The sequence below is a fragment of the Arachis hypogaea genome, chromosome 6 (assembly GCF_003086295.3).
Source record: "Arachis hypogaea cultivar Tifrunner chromosome 6, arahy.Tifrunner.gnm2.J5K5, whole genome shotgun sequence".
In the NCBI taxonomy this organism is placed as follows: Eukaryota; Viridiplantae; Streptophyta; class Magnoliopsida; order Fabales; family Fabaceae; genus Arachis; species Arachis hypogaea.
The window spans coordinates 18,829,413-18,846,484 of NC_092041.1; the positions used below are offsets into that span (position 1 = coordinate 18,829,413).

Below are 17,072 nucleotides of genomic sequence, written 5' to 3' on the forward strand. Positions count from 1 at the left end.
TGTTTCTTGCATTATAAGTACGACCATGCACTTGAAAGCAAACGCATCATTCTCTTAATACACTATCAAGTACCAGTGCTGCTATGCAACTCTTTAAGGTGTTAACAACTTTGATAAGAGAAAAGAAAGAAATGAAAAAGTTCAACAAATTTCATTGACAATTTACATTTTAAAAGAAATGTATTTATGAGTTTTTATTATTCTCATTTCATAATTTCTTAACATCAGAAAGTTGTTCAAATGCCAAAATACTAATTAATTAATTAGCTAATTATTAACCAGATTTCGAATGATAAAGCTATACATTTCACACTTTCACTTAGTTTAAATTGTAGCATGGACTAGATAGATTAGGAGCCTAAAATCGGGGAGTATTGTTTAAATGAATGTATTAGGTATTTAAGCGTACAGATATTTTTTTTCACCTTAAAATCAATGCTAGCTTAATCAATTTTGATCGAAAATTGAGTTTAAATAAACTTCAAGTAGATAAATAGATTTTTATATTGAAACAGATCCGTTTAAATTAAAAATTTGTTTAAATTGTTTTTATTGATTTTTTTTTCATGTGCATATATAAGGGAGGTAAGTCATTATTCATGTATTGAAGTGTACTTTTTTTTTTTAGTGACATATTGAACTGTACCTTACTTTGGCCACACACTCAACTTTCCTGATGTATAGGAATTATTTCAACTATTGGTTGAATTCCCTTTGACCAAAAAAAAAAAAAAAGGTCGCACAGTTGAAAGAACAAGGTTTTAAAATGGCTTAAATATTGGATTGGATAAGATAGGAGAATGATTTTTTTTAATGCAAATAAAAAAAATTAAAATTAATATAATTGGATGAGTCACATCAAATATCTAAAGTGTTAGAATAAGGATGTTGGTGTTGAGATCAAGCGAGAATCCAGGTTCTACAGGAGGTGAACATAAAATTTCGAAATTCAACTTGGATTCCATGAAATCCGATTACATTTTAACGAGTTTGATCAACTGATTAAAGTTAAATTTAAGTATAGTTCTGACTTTATAAAAATAGTTTTAAATATAATGTTTTAAAAATTATAACATGCTTGGTAAACGACTATGGCCATTGGTTTCACGTTATTTTTATCTCTTACTAGTTTTGTACTTTTATTTCCCTAGTTTTCTTGGGATTTAGTCTCATTATTTATTAAAAACAACATAACCATTATAATTGATAAATAAAAATATATTAAGGTAACTTTCAGAAAATATAAGTGATAAAAATTATGTTTAGTAAAATTGTTTTTAATATTTAAAATAATTTTAATAAACATAAATATAATAAAGAATAAAAAATAAATATAGATGTTTATTAATATGTAAACTTATATCACACCTTTTAATTTTTTGATTTGGATTCTCTAAAGTTTGAATTTCACTTTAGAGAGTAAAGTATAATCTTCTACTATTGAATAATTTCTCTTTCATATTTATTCTTGGTCCCATCTATAAAATCAATGGTGAGAGATCACACGTGAAATTCAAACTTTAGAGAATCTAAATCTTTAATTTTTAAAGACATTAGATATGATAAAATATTGAACCTACTTTGGATTGGATCAAGGATAATTTTTCATTGTTTAGATATGTTAATCCAATCCAATAATAGATCTCAAAACCTTTTAATTTTGAATTTCATAAAATAAATGTAAACAAGATCAATTTAGTTAGTTTAAATTTTAAAATGTAGTTAATTTGGTTGCAACAAAAGATTAACTTAATCTGTATGCTGACTGAGAATCTTATCTGAATCTGTTTTTTTTTCTCTCTTATCCATTCTATTTCAAATTTGATTCCAAATTTTTCAACAAATATTCAACTATAAATATAGGTTCTCTCAGCATATAGCTACTCACACTTCAGCTTTAAATCTTAGTTACTTACTCATTAGTCATAACAAAGATGGGAATAAGAATGGCTTCTTATGCTGCGTTTCTATTGCTATGCATGGCTTTTATGAGCTTCACAATTGAAGCCATGAATGTTTCTTATGATGGAAGAGCTATCACTTTCAATGGAAAAAGAAAAATCTTATTTTCTGGCTCCATTCATTATCCACGTAGTACTGCTGAGGTAATTAATGCATAATCATAATTAATTATCAAATAATTATCCTGTTTGTAATTATTTACAAATTTTTGGTATAACTAATTATAATGCAAATAAAACTTATTATATATTAATTTTTTTTTTGTTGTATTATTTATTATAACAGATGTGGCCATCACTGATCAAGAAAGCCAAAGAAGGTGGACTTGATGTTATTGAAACCTATGTCTTTTGGAACTCTCATGAACCTCATTATCGTCAGGTATATATTTTAATAATTTTCCGAAATAGAAATATTTATTTTTAAATATTTTGGTTTTGAAATTATATTTTCTTTTATTTTTTAATGCTAAATATATTCTATTTTGTTTTGTAGTATGACTTTACTGGGAATCTGGATTTAGTGAGGTTTATTAAAACAGTCCAAAATGAAGGTCTTAAAGCCATGCTTCGTATTGGTCCATATGTTTGTGCAGAATGGAATTATGGGTAAAATTATTTATATATTAATTTTACACAATTAAGCATAATATATTTATTATTTTGAATTATATGATCGATTTTCTTTTTAATTTTTTTAAATCTCTCATCAGTGGATTCCCAGTGTGGTTGCACAATATTCCTGGCATTGAATTTAGGACGAACAATGCTCAATTCGAGGTACGTCATATTACTATATTATAGTATTATAATTTTATTTAATGAAGTATAAATTTGAGTTCTATAATCTAATTTTTGTTTAATTATTTTTGCAGCATGAGATGAAAAACTTCACAACCTTGATTGTGGACATGATGAACCATGAGAAGCTTTTTGCATCACAAGGAGGACCTATTATTCTTGCTCAGGTTTTTTTTTTCTTTCTTAATTTTTATTAATTTATTTAATTTTAGTTCTTATGATTCACATTATAATAATAATAATATATTTTTTTTATTTTGTGTTAATTAACAGATCGAAAATGAGTATGGAAATATTATGAGTTCTTATGGTGATGATGGAAAAAAATATGTTGATTGGTGTGTAAACTTGGCTCAATCTTATCAAGTTGGTATTCCATGGGTTATGTGCCAACAAGATGATGCTCCAGATCCAATGGTAAATTATATAAATTTTTCATATTTTAATATATAAATATAACATTTTATTTTATTTTTATGTTATTTTAAAAAATTTAAAATTGTTGCTAATTAATTCATTGTTTTTTTTGTGCCCTAATAATACACAGCTTAACTCTTGCAACGGTTTTTACTGTGACCAATTTTATCCTAATAGCCAAAACAAGCCTAAGATGTGGACTGAGAATTGGACTGGCTGGTAACAATAATTTCTTGACTTATTTTTTTATTTGGTATTTTCGTTCATAATTTTGTGTTAGGTCAATTAATTTGGAAAATTAAATTATTATTTAATGCTTGAAATTATTAGGTTTAAGAACTGGGGAGGACAAATTCCACATAGAACTGCAGAGGATGTTGCTTTTGCTGTGGCAAGGTTTTTCCAATATGGTGGAACATACCAAAACTACTATATGGTAATTATTATTATTAATTGTTTTTTTTTATCTTGATTAATGCTTTAATTTAATCAATTTATAATCTATTTATTGTTTACAGTACCATGGAGGTACCAATTTTGGAAGAACTTCAGGAGGCCCATATATCACTACTTCATATGACTATGATGCTCCTTTGGATGAATATGGTAAGCATTTATAAGACATTATTAATTAATAATTAATTTCCCTGTTTATTATTATATATTAATTTTTTTTATATTTGCTTCTTTAGGTAATTTGAATCAACCTAAGTGGGGTCATCTTAAGAAACTTCATGAAGTTCTGAAATCAATTGAGGATGTTCTTGTTAATGGTCACCGGAGAGATGTTGAATATGGTAACATGGTCACGGTAAGATTTTACTTTTTATTATTTTTGTTAGATAATATTTTTTTTATTAAAAGTTACATTAATTAATTAATTAATTAATTACTTAATTTTGATTTGTTTATGACAGGCCACAATTTATAGCCATGGTGGAAAATCAGCTTGCTTCCTTGGCAATGCAAATAATTCATATGATGCTTCAATTAATTTCCAGAACAATCAATATAATGTTCCAGCTTGGTCTGTGTCTATTCTTCCAGATTGCTCTAATGAAGCTTATAGCACTGCCAAGGTAATTAATCAATCATTATTTTTATGATTTGATTAAAAATTTAAAAGAACAATTTTTTAATTAGTTATTATGAATATCTTCAGGTGAATGTTCAAACATCCGTAATGGTGATGAAGGAGAATGAAGCTGCAGATAATGATGATGAATCTTATAATTTGAAATGGCAATGGAGACATGAACCTTTTGAACAAATGAAAAATGGAAAGATTCTTGGTAATGTTGCCCTAAGTGCTCCTCAGCTTTTGGATCAAAAGGTTGTCACAAATGGTACCACTGATTACTTGTGGTACATTACCAGGTAATTAATAATAATTTCTCTTTAATTATATATATATATATGGTTGCTAATTTGCTATACTTAGTGTTAATAATTTTGTTTAAGAAAATGTTTTATTCCTCAGTGTTAACGTTGATGATAATATTTGGACCAAGAAGGATGTTCAGCTCAGAATCAATACCAATGGTCACATACTTCATGCATTTGTTAATGGAAAACATGCAGGTAATTTTCATTAATTAATTATTTAATTATTGTTATTATTGTCACACTAATCATTCTTTAATTAATTAATTTGTGAATGTCTCACATTATCAGGTTCCCAATATGCTAAAAATGGACAATACCAATTCTCTTTTGAAACCAACGTCACATTGAAGGCTGGGACCAATGAGATTTCTCTCCTTAGTGCCACAGTTGGCTTACCAGTAAGTTAATTACATTGTTAATGCTTAATAATAATGGTTATTTTTATTATTAACAATAATTAATTAATTAATTAATTAATCTCTTTTATGTGTATAGAATTATGGTGCATACTTTGACAATGTGGAAGTGGGTGTTGGTGGTCCAATTCACTTGGTAACACACGATGAAAGTGGTGATGAGGTGGTGAAGAACATCACAAATAATGTGTGGAACTACAAAATTGGATTGCATGGTGAAAATGCCAAACATTATGAGATGAACAGTCTTGGTTGGCTCAAAACAGGTCTCCCAACAGATAGGATTTTCACTTGGTACAAGGTAATCATTATTTACACACTTAATTACTTATTATTTTTTTATATCTTATTATTTATCTAATGATACATTTTATTTTATTTTATTTCAGACAAAATTCAATAGTCCAGTTGGAAATGATCCAGTAGCGGTGGATTTGAGTGGTTTAGGAAAAGGTCAAGCTTGGGTTAATGGCAACAACATTGGTAGGTATTGGCCAACTTATCTTGCTGATGATAATGGTTGTTCTTCAACTTGTGACTTCCGTGGTGCATATACTTCTAGCAAATGTGCTACCGGTTGTGGAAAGCCTACTCAACAATGGTAATTAATTATTTTTAATTAAATTTAATATTTTTTATTTTCATCATGTAAGATTATTTAATTAATTTAATTTGTAGGTATCATATTCCAAGATCATTCCTTAATGATGAAGAAGAGAATGAGTTGGTATTGTTTGAAGAGATGGGAGGACATCCATTTAACATAAAATTTGCCACAGTGACAATTGGAAATATCTGTGCCAATGCTTATGAAGGCAACACTTTGGAACTTAGCTGCCATGAGAATCAAGTCATTTCTGAATTCAAATTTGTAAGCTTTGGTCAACCACAAGGTCAATGTGGATCATTTACTAAATCCAAATGTGAAGCTCCTAATACTTTGCAACACTTGAAGAAGAAATGTCTTGGTAAATCTAAGTGTTCTGTTCATGTTTCTGAGAAAAATTTGGGAGCCACTGGTTGCAAGGTTGAACAGAATAGACTTGCAGTTGAAGCTATTTGCACTATCCCAGTCAATTATTATGCAAAGAAGAAATAGATTTTTAACTTAGGATTTTTTTTTAATGTTTGGTAGTTTAGTATCTTAAGAGTTTATGATTCTTACATCACCTTGATGTAAGTATCATAGATTAATAATTGAATAATATTATTTCTTATGATTTAATAAATAAAATTATCTTTATTATATATTTTTTGTTGTCTTTATATTTTTAATTTGTTATAAATTTAGAATAATATTTATAAGTTTGTTTTATGTATATTTTTTAATTTTAATAACTAAGAAAATAATAAAAAAAATAATTATTTATAGTCACACGAATATTAAAAATATTCAGTATATGAATAATATTATCAATATTTTATTATTCTAATTAATAAAAAATATTAATTAATCTCTCAACGAATCTGTCAACTAAAATAAAAATATATAAACTGAAGGCAATTATTTAAAAATCTTTCTAAGACCTTGACTTTAAAAAAAATTATAATAACCCTTAGCTTAAAAGAATAACCACCTTAAGATTAGGATAATGTTTAACCGTCATCTTCGTATTAAAATTTAAAGTTTCTGTGTTTAACCACCTTACACAATTTCTGTTAGGGTTTTTGTTTCTTTCTTCTTTTGTTTGATCCCAATTACGCTTCCTCTGATCTGAAAGATGCTCGCTTTTACCCCAAATTCTCATTTACATAGCACCACGAATCTACGCTAGCTCCGAATTCATCGTTCGAGATTCGGTTCTTCATCAAAGCCATGGCAGTGGAGAGTTCACAGGATTTGTTGAAGAAGCTCGAGTACTTGTCTCTCGTTTCGAAGGTTTGCACAGAAATGGAATCTCACACCGGAAACGCTGATAAGGTACTTGCTGAGTTCATCACCGAGTTGGGTCGAACTTCCGAGAACGTCGAAGAATTCGATGCGAAACTGAAGGAGAACGGTGCCGAGTTGCCCGATTATTTTGTCCGTACACTTCTCAAGATAATCCACGCTATTCTCCCTCCGAAGAAGGGTTCCGACAACGGCGACAGCAAGGGTTCGAAGCGGGACGGTGGTGATTCCAAGGGGAAGTTCAAGGCACAGGCTATTGTGGATGATAGGGACAGGGTTAAGGAGCTGCAGAAGGAGATTCAAGCTGAAGCCAAAGAAGAACAAGGTGGTGACAGAGACAGAGAGATAAACGGTGAAGATGGGGACAGAGAAACAGACAGAGGTAGAAGGGAAAGAATTAGCAGAAGGGACAGGTATGATAAATATGATAGAGATGAAAGGTATAGTGATAGAGATAGGAGTAGAAATATAGATATAGATAGAGATAGAGATAGAGATAGAGATAGAGATAGAGATAGAGATAAAGATAGAGATTATGATGATGAAAGAAAGGATTCTAGGAGAAGGGGAAGGGATAGAGATATTGATAGTGATAGTGGTAGCGATAATGATAAGGATAGATATGAGAGGCGGAGGTTAGATGGGTATGAAGATGAAAATGGTGGTTATGGCGAAGAAGATGATGGTGGTGGCTGTGGTGTTGAGAGGAAAGGTTGGAGGGAACCGATACATGGTGGGGGTGGTGAAGTTGAGTTGTATAAGATTTATAAAGGGAGGGTTTCAAGGGTGATGGATACGGGTTGCTTTGTTCAGTTGGAAGACGTTAGAGGGAAGGAAGGATTGGTGCATGTTTCGCAGATTGCAACTAAGAGGATTAGTAATGCGAAGGATGTGGTGAAGCGGGATCAGGAGGTTTATGTGAAGGTAATATCTGTTTCTGGTCACAAGTTGAGTCTGTCAATGAGGGATGTTGATCAGCATACTGGCAAAGATCTTCTGTTGAAGAAAAGTGATGAGGACACATTTTGGATTCAGGATTTAAAGGATGGGGCAGTTGCAAGGACGGGTCTCTCAGGTATCGGGATTGTGGAGGAGGATGATATGGGTAAATCACGGAGGCCTTTGAAGAGGATGAGCTCTCCTGAGAGATGGGAGGCAAAGCAGTTGATTGCTTCAGGTGTTTTGAGTGTTTCAGAGTACCCAACTTATGACGAGGAGGAGGATGGGCTGATGTATGAGGAGGAAGGTGCTGAGGAGGAGCTTGAGATTGAGTTGAATGAGGATGAACCGACATTTTTGCAAGGGCAGAGCAGGCATAAAATGGATACATCTCCTGTCAAGATTTTCAAAAATCCAGAGGGTTCTCTTGGTCGTGCTGCTGCCCTCCAGTCTGCACTTATAAAGGAGCGTAGAGAAGTACGAGAACAGCAGCAGCGCACCATGCTTGATTCTATTCCAAAGGATCTCAATCGTCCTTGGGAAGACCCTATGCCAGAGTCTGGTGAAAGGCATCTTGCTCAGGAGCTTAGGGGTGTTGGTTTGTCAGCCTATGATATGCCAGAATGGAAGAAGGATGCTTATGGGAAGACCATTACTTTTGGGCAAAGGTCAAAGCTTTCTATTCAAGAACAGAGGCAGAGTCTCCCAATTTACAAGTTAAAAAAAGAATTGATTCAGGCTGTCCATGATAATCAGGTGTTGGTGGTAATTGGTGAAACAGGCTCAGGCAAAACTACTCAGATCACACAGTATCTTGCTGAAGCAGGTTACACCACAAGAGGTAAAATTGGATGCACTCAACCTCGTAGGGTGGCTGCAACGTCAGTTGCAAAGAGAGTGGCAGAAGAGTTTGGATGTCGATTGGGAGAAGAAGTTGGTTATGCCATTCGGTTTGAAGATTCTACGGGACCAGATACTGTAATCAAGTACATGACCGAAGGTATGCTTCTTAGGGAAATACTGGCTGATGAGAATCTCTCACGGTATTCTGTCATAATGCTTGATGAAGCCCATGAAAGGACCATTAATACTGATGTTCTTTTTGGACTGCTTAAGCAGCTAGTGCAGCGTAGACCTGAGTTGCGATTGATTGTCACATCTGCCACTCTGGATGCAGAGAAGTTCTCAGGATATTTCTTTAACTGTAACATCTTTACAATACCCGGGAGAACTTTCCCTGTGGAGATTCTTTATAGTAAGCAGCCAGAAAGTGATTACTTAGATGCAGCTTTAATCACTGTCCTACAGATCCACTTGACAGAACCTGAAGGAGACATTCTTCTCTTCTTGACTGGCCAAGAGGAGATTGATTTTGCTTGTCAATCTCTCTACGAAAGAATGAAGGGATTAGGTAAGAATGTTCCAGAACTGATAATATTACCTGTTTATAGTGCCCTTCCTAGTGAAATGCAGTCTAGGATATTTGACCCTGCTCCTCCCGGGAAAAGGAAAGTGGTTGTGGCAACTAACATTGCTGAGGCTTCTTTGACTATTGATGGATATTTTACGTTATTGATCCTGGGTTTGCAAAGCAAAATGTTTATAACCCAAAACAAGGACTTGATTCATTGGTGATAACTCCGATATCACAAGCTTCAGCCAAACAAAGAGCTGGACGTGCAGGGCGTACTGGACCTGGAAAATGCTATCGCCTATATACCGAGAGCGCATATAGGAATGAGATGCCTCCCACTACGATTCCTGAGATTCAAAGGATAAATCTTGCAATGACTACTCTCAACATGAAAGCTATGGGAATAAATGATCTTTTGTCCTTTGATTTTATGGATCCACCATCATCCCAAGCTATTATTTCAGCCATGGAACAGCTCTATAGTCTTGGAGCATTGGATGAAGAGGGCCTATTAACCAAATTGGGGAGGAAAATGGCAGAATTTCCCTTGGATCCACCTTTGTCTAAGATGTTACTTGCCAGTGTGGACCTTGGATGTAGTGATGAGATATTGACGATAATTTCCATGATTCAGACTGGCAATATTTTTTACAGGCCTAGGGAAAAGCAAGCCCAAGCAGATCAGAAGAGGGCAAAGTTTTTCCAGCCTGAAGGTGACCATCTCACACTGCTTGCTGTTTATGAGGCTTGGAAAGCCAAGAATTTTTCGGGACCATGGTGTTTTGAGAACTTTGTTCAATCTCCATCATTGAGGAGAGCACAGGATGTCAGGAAACAGCTTCTCACCATCATGGATAAGTAAGATATCTATTTACTGCTACTAAATATTTTAGCTGCTTTGTTTACTTGTTTGCTTGTTTGTTTGTTTTCTTTCTAATTGTAATTTTGTACAAGGTTCTAAATGTTTCTGCAGATATACTGTTTTGTAATATAGTGAAATGTTTAGAGGACATCAAATGTTTCGAAATTGGGCTTCTTGTTAACATATTCTGCTGTGAATTGCAGCATAAATCTTGCCATTGGTCCTCTGCATATAATTTTGCTGGTCAGATTGAATTATATTCTGAAATTTGAATCATCATCTCTGATATGCAGGTACAAATTGGATGTTGTAAGTGCTGGAAAAAATTTTACCAAGATCAGGAAGGCGATCACTGCAGGATTCTTTTTCCATGCAGCAAGGAAGGATCCCCAGGAAGGCTACAGAACCCTTGTTGAGAACCAGCCTGTATATATCCATCCAAGTTCAACTTTGTTCCGGAGACAACCTGGTTGGGTCATCTACCATGAACTTGTTATGACTACTAAGGAATATATGCGTGAGGTCATAGTGATAGATCCTAAATGGCTTGTTGAATTGGCCCCAAGATTCTTCAAAGTATCAGATCCTACAAAGATGAGCAAGCGAAAGCGTCAAGAGCGGATTGAACCACTTTATGACAGATATCATGAGCCAAATTCATGGCGTTTGAGTAAACGCCGTGCTTGATATGCAATTCATCTTCTTCCTCTTAATGCAATGTATTGCGTAGTGTTTACACTACATTTCTGTTTAGAAGTAAACTTGCCCTCAGTCCTGATATGATGATGCAGGTGTAAATTTTGACCCTTAATTTGTAGTAACTGTAAATGATGTATATAGGCATATTTACTAAGTTGTAAACTTTATGGGTTCCTGAATCAAAGTCTAAGTTGTAAATTATGTTTGGGTAAATTCATGTTTAAAGCAGAAAGCTGAAGTTGAATCCTGCAAGAACTTGGCTGCACCGCATTACGTTTAAATTCGATTTATTGCTATTATTGTATCACTACGCAACTTTATGTGACAGAAATATATGTTACTGTTACTAATAATTGTTAATATGATTTTCTTTACCGAGGCATTCACTAATTATTATTGTGGTTGACAATAAGGTTTTTGAGTTTTGACTTGTCCGATACTTGCATTGGTTCATCTGTTGTACCGCAAAACACTCCCCAAAGCATTTTGCAATGTAGTATAGTGATATGAAGGTATAATAACAATATATATAATGAATTGAAAATGTTAAAAAAATCAACAAATTTTAATAAAATATTTATTTTTATGGTACTCTTAAAATGTATATTTAAAACACAAATTAACAAGATTCTAAAAACTAAACCACACAACTACAATCACTCTTTTTCTTAGTTACAACTGTACCTTTTTCAATAAAAACAATTGGATTCCACTAATGCTACCTACTGAAATTGAAAATATTTGATTCCTTTATATATACATATTTATTAAAATAAAATTGGCAAGTTGATTATAGATCTCTCTGATCTCAGACATTATTACACGGTCAGAACAGTAACAAAGAAAAAAACATAGTAGTACTTGTAACTAGTAACATGCCCAACCGACATAGGTTCCATTTTTGGATCTTACTCTCTTTGAATCACACCTTCACTTGGTACTCTCCACACTCATCGGTGTCAGTGATTTCTCACCTGTAAGAAACGAACAAGGAAAAAATGGGTTCTGTTTCTCTGAAAATTGGTGATGGAACTGCCAGATTCAAAAAGCAACACTCTGTTCTTCAGCTGTGAACATAGTTATGATCTTCTCTGTCATAACCACAAATCTTTTTGCTCTTTATGCTTTCACTTCTTCACCAAAACACACTCAGATTCTTCACAACAACAAGAACATATCCATAATCTCAGAACAAGTTTCCATTATACTGAGAGAGATTAATTTGTCTCAGAAGAAACTTGCCCAGATGGAAAAAGAGCTCCTTGGCTATGAAAGCATTGATCTTTCAAGACCCAACATTGCAAATGAGTTGAAAATGTTCCTGCAGCATCACCAGCTACCTCTAGGCAAAGATTCAAGAACTGGGATCACTGAGATGGTTCCTTCTGTTGGCCATTTGTGTGAGAAAAATTCGGACTTGTTGTCACAGTACATGAGTTACAAGATCAATGCTCCTTGCAATGATGATTGGAGTGTTGCACAGAAGCTGATTGTGAAAGGGTGTGAGCCATTACCAAGAAGAAGGTGCTTTTCAAAGACAGTTTCAAAGGTAGGACTTAACCCTTTTCCCAATTCTCTTTGGAACCCTTTTGTTGTTGGTAGTAGTGGTAACAAGAGTGTTAATTGGAGTGGACTTAATTGCAAGAGTTTTGAGTGTTTGAAAGGGAAAAAGTTGAGTAAAGAATGCATTGATTGCTTTGATTTGGTTAAGAATGGTAATGAGAATCAAAGGTTTGTGAAGGTTAAGAGTAAGAATGATTTTCTTGTTGATGATGTTTTGGATTTGGGAAGTAGTAATGGAGGTGTTAGAATTGGTTTTGATATTGGTGGTGGTTCTGGAACATTTGCAGCTAGAATGGCTGAGAGGAATGTTACTGTGATCACTAGCACTCTCAATGTTGATGCACCGTTCAGTGAGTTCATTGCTGCAAGAGGGCTTTTCCCTCTTTACTTGAGCTTAGATCATAGGTTCCCTTTCTATGACAATGTGTTTGATCTGATTCATGCTTCAAGTGCAATTGATGTTGTTGGTGTTGGAGGGAAGATAGAGAAGTTGGAGTTTTTGATGTTTGATATTGATAGAGTTTTAAGGGCTGGTGGTTTGTTATGGATTGACAACTTCTATTGTGCCAATGAAGAGAAGAAACAAGCTTTGACAAGGTTGATTGAGAAGTTTGGTTACAAGAAATTGAAATGGGTTGTAGGAGAAAAGGTTGATAGTAGTGGATCAGGAAAATCTGAAGTTGTGTTGTCTGCTGTGCTTCAGAAACCAGTTAGAGCATAATGCTCTGCGCTGGAGTTAGTTCTGGTTATAGAATTTGGATGCTAGTTGTTTGATTAGGACATAGATGAAAGGAAGAATACTCTTGAATCTTGGTTCTGCTATATCTTTTTCACATATAATTTTGTGTGAAGAATTGCTTCTAAAGAGTCATCAAAATCCCATTTGAAGTGAGAATAGAATAAATATTTGGATTTAGTTCTGGTCTTTTCATATAATCTTATTCTTCTGTATTTGGATACTAGTTGTTTTAGAGTTATTTATGATTCTAGAAAGTATTAGCAATGAAAAGTGAATTGTATCAAAATTACAAAGTCAACTAAAGTCTACTATTTTTCAGTTACAGTTCCTTTTGTTGAAATGCAATTGAATTGACATGGCTATGAATGTTTTTGCATCTAAAAGAAGTGGTCCATTTCCAAATGCCTTCTAAGAATGTGATTCATCAATCATCATCCATTCCCTTCTGGATATTTTTCCAACAATTAATTTTTTCATCGTTCATGTTATATATACACAAAAATCAATCATTCGGATAAAATATATATTAAAATATAAAATACATATTGAAAATGTGTGAAACAATACAAATATATAGTAACTGATTTAGTGACTAATTTTTTTTATGTAACAGCATTTTCTGTTTTTCTATTCCCAAAATTTGAATTTGAGACAATTAGTTAACAGGACAAGAATATCCACCACATTTATAGGAGGTTATATTTAGGTGTCAAGAAGAGAATAAATATTTTACTACCAATAACAAATTTCATGTTGAATTGAATTCATTTACAAGTTACAACAACCCTATGAGGTAACATTACAAACTAGTAGAAATTTGCACAACACGATTATGACCCATGAAACATGGTCAACAGATGCAAATGGTAAAGCAAATTTATATCACCTTTTTTTTTTTTTCCTTCGGGAGTACATCTACCATATCTAATACAAGCAAATTACCTAGTAATCCACTATTTTATTAATAAAACATTTGTAAAAGTAATAAATATTACATTACTCTGCATAGTCATTTTTTTCCTCTCTTTATAAATGGTTTCAGATTTTAATCTTAAACATAACAAAAAAAAAATATAAAAAGAAAAATTATTCACCAAATCTTTTCCAATTTCATTATTTCTCTTGGATGTTTCGTAATTTATTTGTTAGCAAGTTGTAGTGTGTATCTTAATACCTTAAACATCTGTTGGTCAATAATGAAGGGCATGGATTTGCTTTTAATATCTTAAACTATGCAATGTCTCTAATTATTATGAGTAACTTAAAGTTGAAGCTATCTATTTATTTCTTTCAATAACTCGAGAACCGTTCTGTGCTCTCATGAAACATAGTAATTGAGATGAATTATGTTATGTCAGTGTGTGCTTCCTGAGTAAACTTCTCATTATTCAATGGCAGAAACAAACAGTTGCTGTTTTACATAGCCACTAATCCACCATAATAATAGTGTCCCTATAATGTTTAACCTATGGCTGCTGCTATCACCATTTTCTTGAAATTAAAGAGATTACAACTCAGTTGCCTTAAACATCAAAATACTATTCAATTCGAATCGAATATCGCATTATCGACCCTTGACAGTTGTAGAATACCTAAAAGTGGCTGCAAGTAATAACTACCATAAGATATGGCAACAACTAAGAATAAAAGGAACTAAAAAAGGAAGTTATATTTTCCAAACACACCAGATCACCAAGTGTATGATCTCGTATTTGAGCGACAGCGTACTTTTTACAGGTTTCTGGCCGGAGGTCGTCCGGCCATGATAGAGTGGTGAGAAGATAGGACTTGCCTCAACCAAAGACCATCTTCGAATTACAGGTCTGGAACAATGATTGAAACAATAAATATATAAAGTAATGATAGGTGAAGCTGAAGTAACTTCCATGAATGAAGTAAACAATACTTCAAGATCACAGACCAATTTCTGAATACATTATTGACACCATACTAGGAGTCAAAAATATTAACTGGAGCGCCAAAAACCAAGATTAAATTGAAAAATGCACCCAGTTGAACTCCAAATTGATCTGACCAATGTAACTAATGATGACTATTTGACCATTTATTTATTACCATGATTCATAGGAACACAAGTTGCTTAACTACTGCCTGCTGGATTGCTTCGAATGGTGTTATATTTAGTTTGGGAAACAAAAGAAGTGGGGAAAAACTAAGCAACCAGAATAGTATTAAAATTCAAGAGCTAATGCACAAATTTCCATGTTGCATCTTAAGTTTCACATATCAAGTTAACAAGATGTAAATTCAATGCAAAAATGTTACTAATTCAAGAAGAGAGCAAAAATAGCTAATTACTTCCTTAATTTTAAAGTATCTATCAATTTAGACAAAATAATACATTAAAATATCAATAATTTCGACAATTATGTCTTTATACATTGACATTCTAACGGATAACTTGTCTAAATTGATTTTGAAACAGATCTAATATTTGACAAGTTGCAAGTCATATGCTATAAGCAAATAAAGCATAATATTTCCACTTGCTTGCAAGAATGTCTCACCCAACATGACATTAAGTATGTAATCTTTGGCTCATTGGAACATTCTAGCCTGTGACCTTTCTTAAAACTCAGACCAACCTTGTCTTCCAAGTTTTTTCCATACACCTAATACTCCATTCTTTGCCAAAAGTGTCACTTAGTTCATACATTACATAGAACCTTTGTGTCATTACAAGGTTGATACATAGGAATTCTACAACAAATAACTTTACTTTTGAGATATTTTCTTGAATTAGAAAAAACACTTTGATGCCAGTGTTGCAATGAAATTGCAAAGAATGGCTTAAGTGATATTATATATAGGCACTACCTAATATTCAAACATTGATCCCTTGCAAGGCTCCACTGTTGAGAAGCTTCATTCCCTCTTCACTCATCTGTTGAACTTCTGAAGGCGATAAGATTCTGATGCATCGAACGCAGCCGACAAATTCCCTGCAGAATATTTAAATGAAGGAAATTATCAGATGACATCTATTTCATCATATAAATATATTTTCATAATCCACATTACAAGAGAATGCAGAAACTTACTCCCAAGGATCATCCCCAACAAGAAGAACATCACTCTCATAATCCACATACACCAGTTTCCAGCCGGAACCTTTGGTGTCATTCAGCAGACCATCTAGTCCGAACATGCATTCAATCGCGCGGATCAGCTCTTCGTAGTTCTTGAAAGTTGTGACATAATTGATCTTCCTACAGATCCTGCTTTTGCACCTGTCAGCATTGAATCAACAAACCATGATGATTAGATGCAGTTGATACAATGGATTTTTTATAGGAAAAATGCTAATAGCATAAATGTCATTCATTTGTAAGATATCTTAGCATGACTGTGAATTGGAAAGAGGTTTCAACAGCAAACCTTAGTGTAGGTTCGCACGGGCGCAGCAACTGGTTCCATATTATTCTGCAGAACTGCTTCATCAAAATCAACATGACTTGAAGATTACCACTGATTGTCTGCAGAGGAAGGCATGTGATTCAGTTAGACTTGCAAGGTTATCACTGGAAGGCTCAGTTGAATCCTGGAAATCCCTCTCCTTCAGGTGCAATACTCATCCAAAATGGTGCTTGAAGTTGAAGGATAACCATGGTTGTATTACACTATTACTAACATCGACACAAATTTCACTTTGATTATTGCTCTCAGCTGAAAGATCCCTCAAATTGTTTGAACTCGATATACCGTTGAGGCTGTACATCCCCGGCTGACAGACAGATGTCATCTGGTCTACTTGAGACAAAAGCTTAAAATTCTTGACATATTGATCCCCCACTTCTTGGTTCATTGGCATGGAAGGATTCACTACTTGAGTTGAAGTGCGGCAGAATGCTCTTGGAAATCTGATACCGGCCCAGTTGATCGGTTTTGGTTAGCAAAAGTTGGTTAGAAAATACACCATCCATTCATCATGTCTATGAGAGCATGCTGTTTGCAATTGCAGAA

General features: G+C 33.4%; 1 protein-coding gene and 3 pseudogenes across 1 annotated transcript; 3 read left to right on the plus strand and 1 right to left on the minus strand.

Moving 5' to 3' along the window:
• The first annotated feature begins 1,934 nt into the window (after nt 1-1,934).
• On the plus strand, nt 1,935-6,215 carry LOC112698130 (beta-galactosidase 15). The gene is made up of 17 exons (XM_025751526.3): nt 1,935-2,105; nt 2,248-2,343; nt 2,458-2,570; nt 2,675-2,741; nt 2,837-2,929; nt 3,036-3,179; nt 3,310-3,398; nt 3,510-3,615; nt 3,698-3,785; nt 3,872-3,990; nt 4,097-4,258; nt 4,342-4,556; nt 4,660-4,760; nt 4,854-4,963; nt 5,061-5,282; nt 5,371-5,582; nt 5,660-6,215. Exons 1-17 carry the CDS (start codon nt 1,935-1,937, stop codon nt 6,078-6,080), a joined length of 2,529 nt encoding a protein of 842 aa, XP_025607311.2. The 3' UTR covers nt 6,081-6,215.
• A 263-nt stretch (nt 6,216-6,478) lies between these two features.
• LOC112696363 (probable pre-mRNA-splicing factor ATP-dependent RNA helicase DEAH5) lies at nt 6,479-11,038 on the plus strand (annotated as a pseudogene).
• Nucleotides 11,039-11,591: 553 nt separating this feature from the next.
• On the plus strand, nt 11,592-13,412 carry LOC112696364 (probable methyltransferase At1g29790; annotated as a pseudogene).
• A 2,154-nt stretch (nt 13,413-15,566) lies between these two features.
• LOC112696365 (auxin response factor 5-like) overlaps nt 15,567-17,072 on the minus strand; it is a 6,710-nt pseudogene continuing 5,204 nt past the window's right edge.

Coding starts and splice junctions, on each gene's coding strand:
- LOC112698130 (XM_025751526.3), top strand. CDS start 1,935: ATGGGAATAAGAATGGCTTCTTATGCTGCGTTTCTATTGCTATGCATG. Junction 4,761..4,853: donor TGTTAATGGAAAACATGCAG/GTAATTTTCATT, acceptor TCACATTATCAG/GTTCCCAATATGCTAAAAAT. Junction 5,583..5,659: donor GGAAAGCCTACTCAACAATG/GTAATTAATTAT, acceptor TTTAATTTGTAG/GTATCATATTCCAAGATCAT.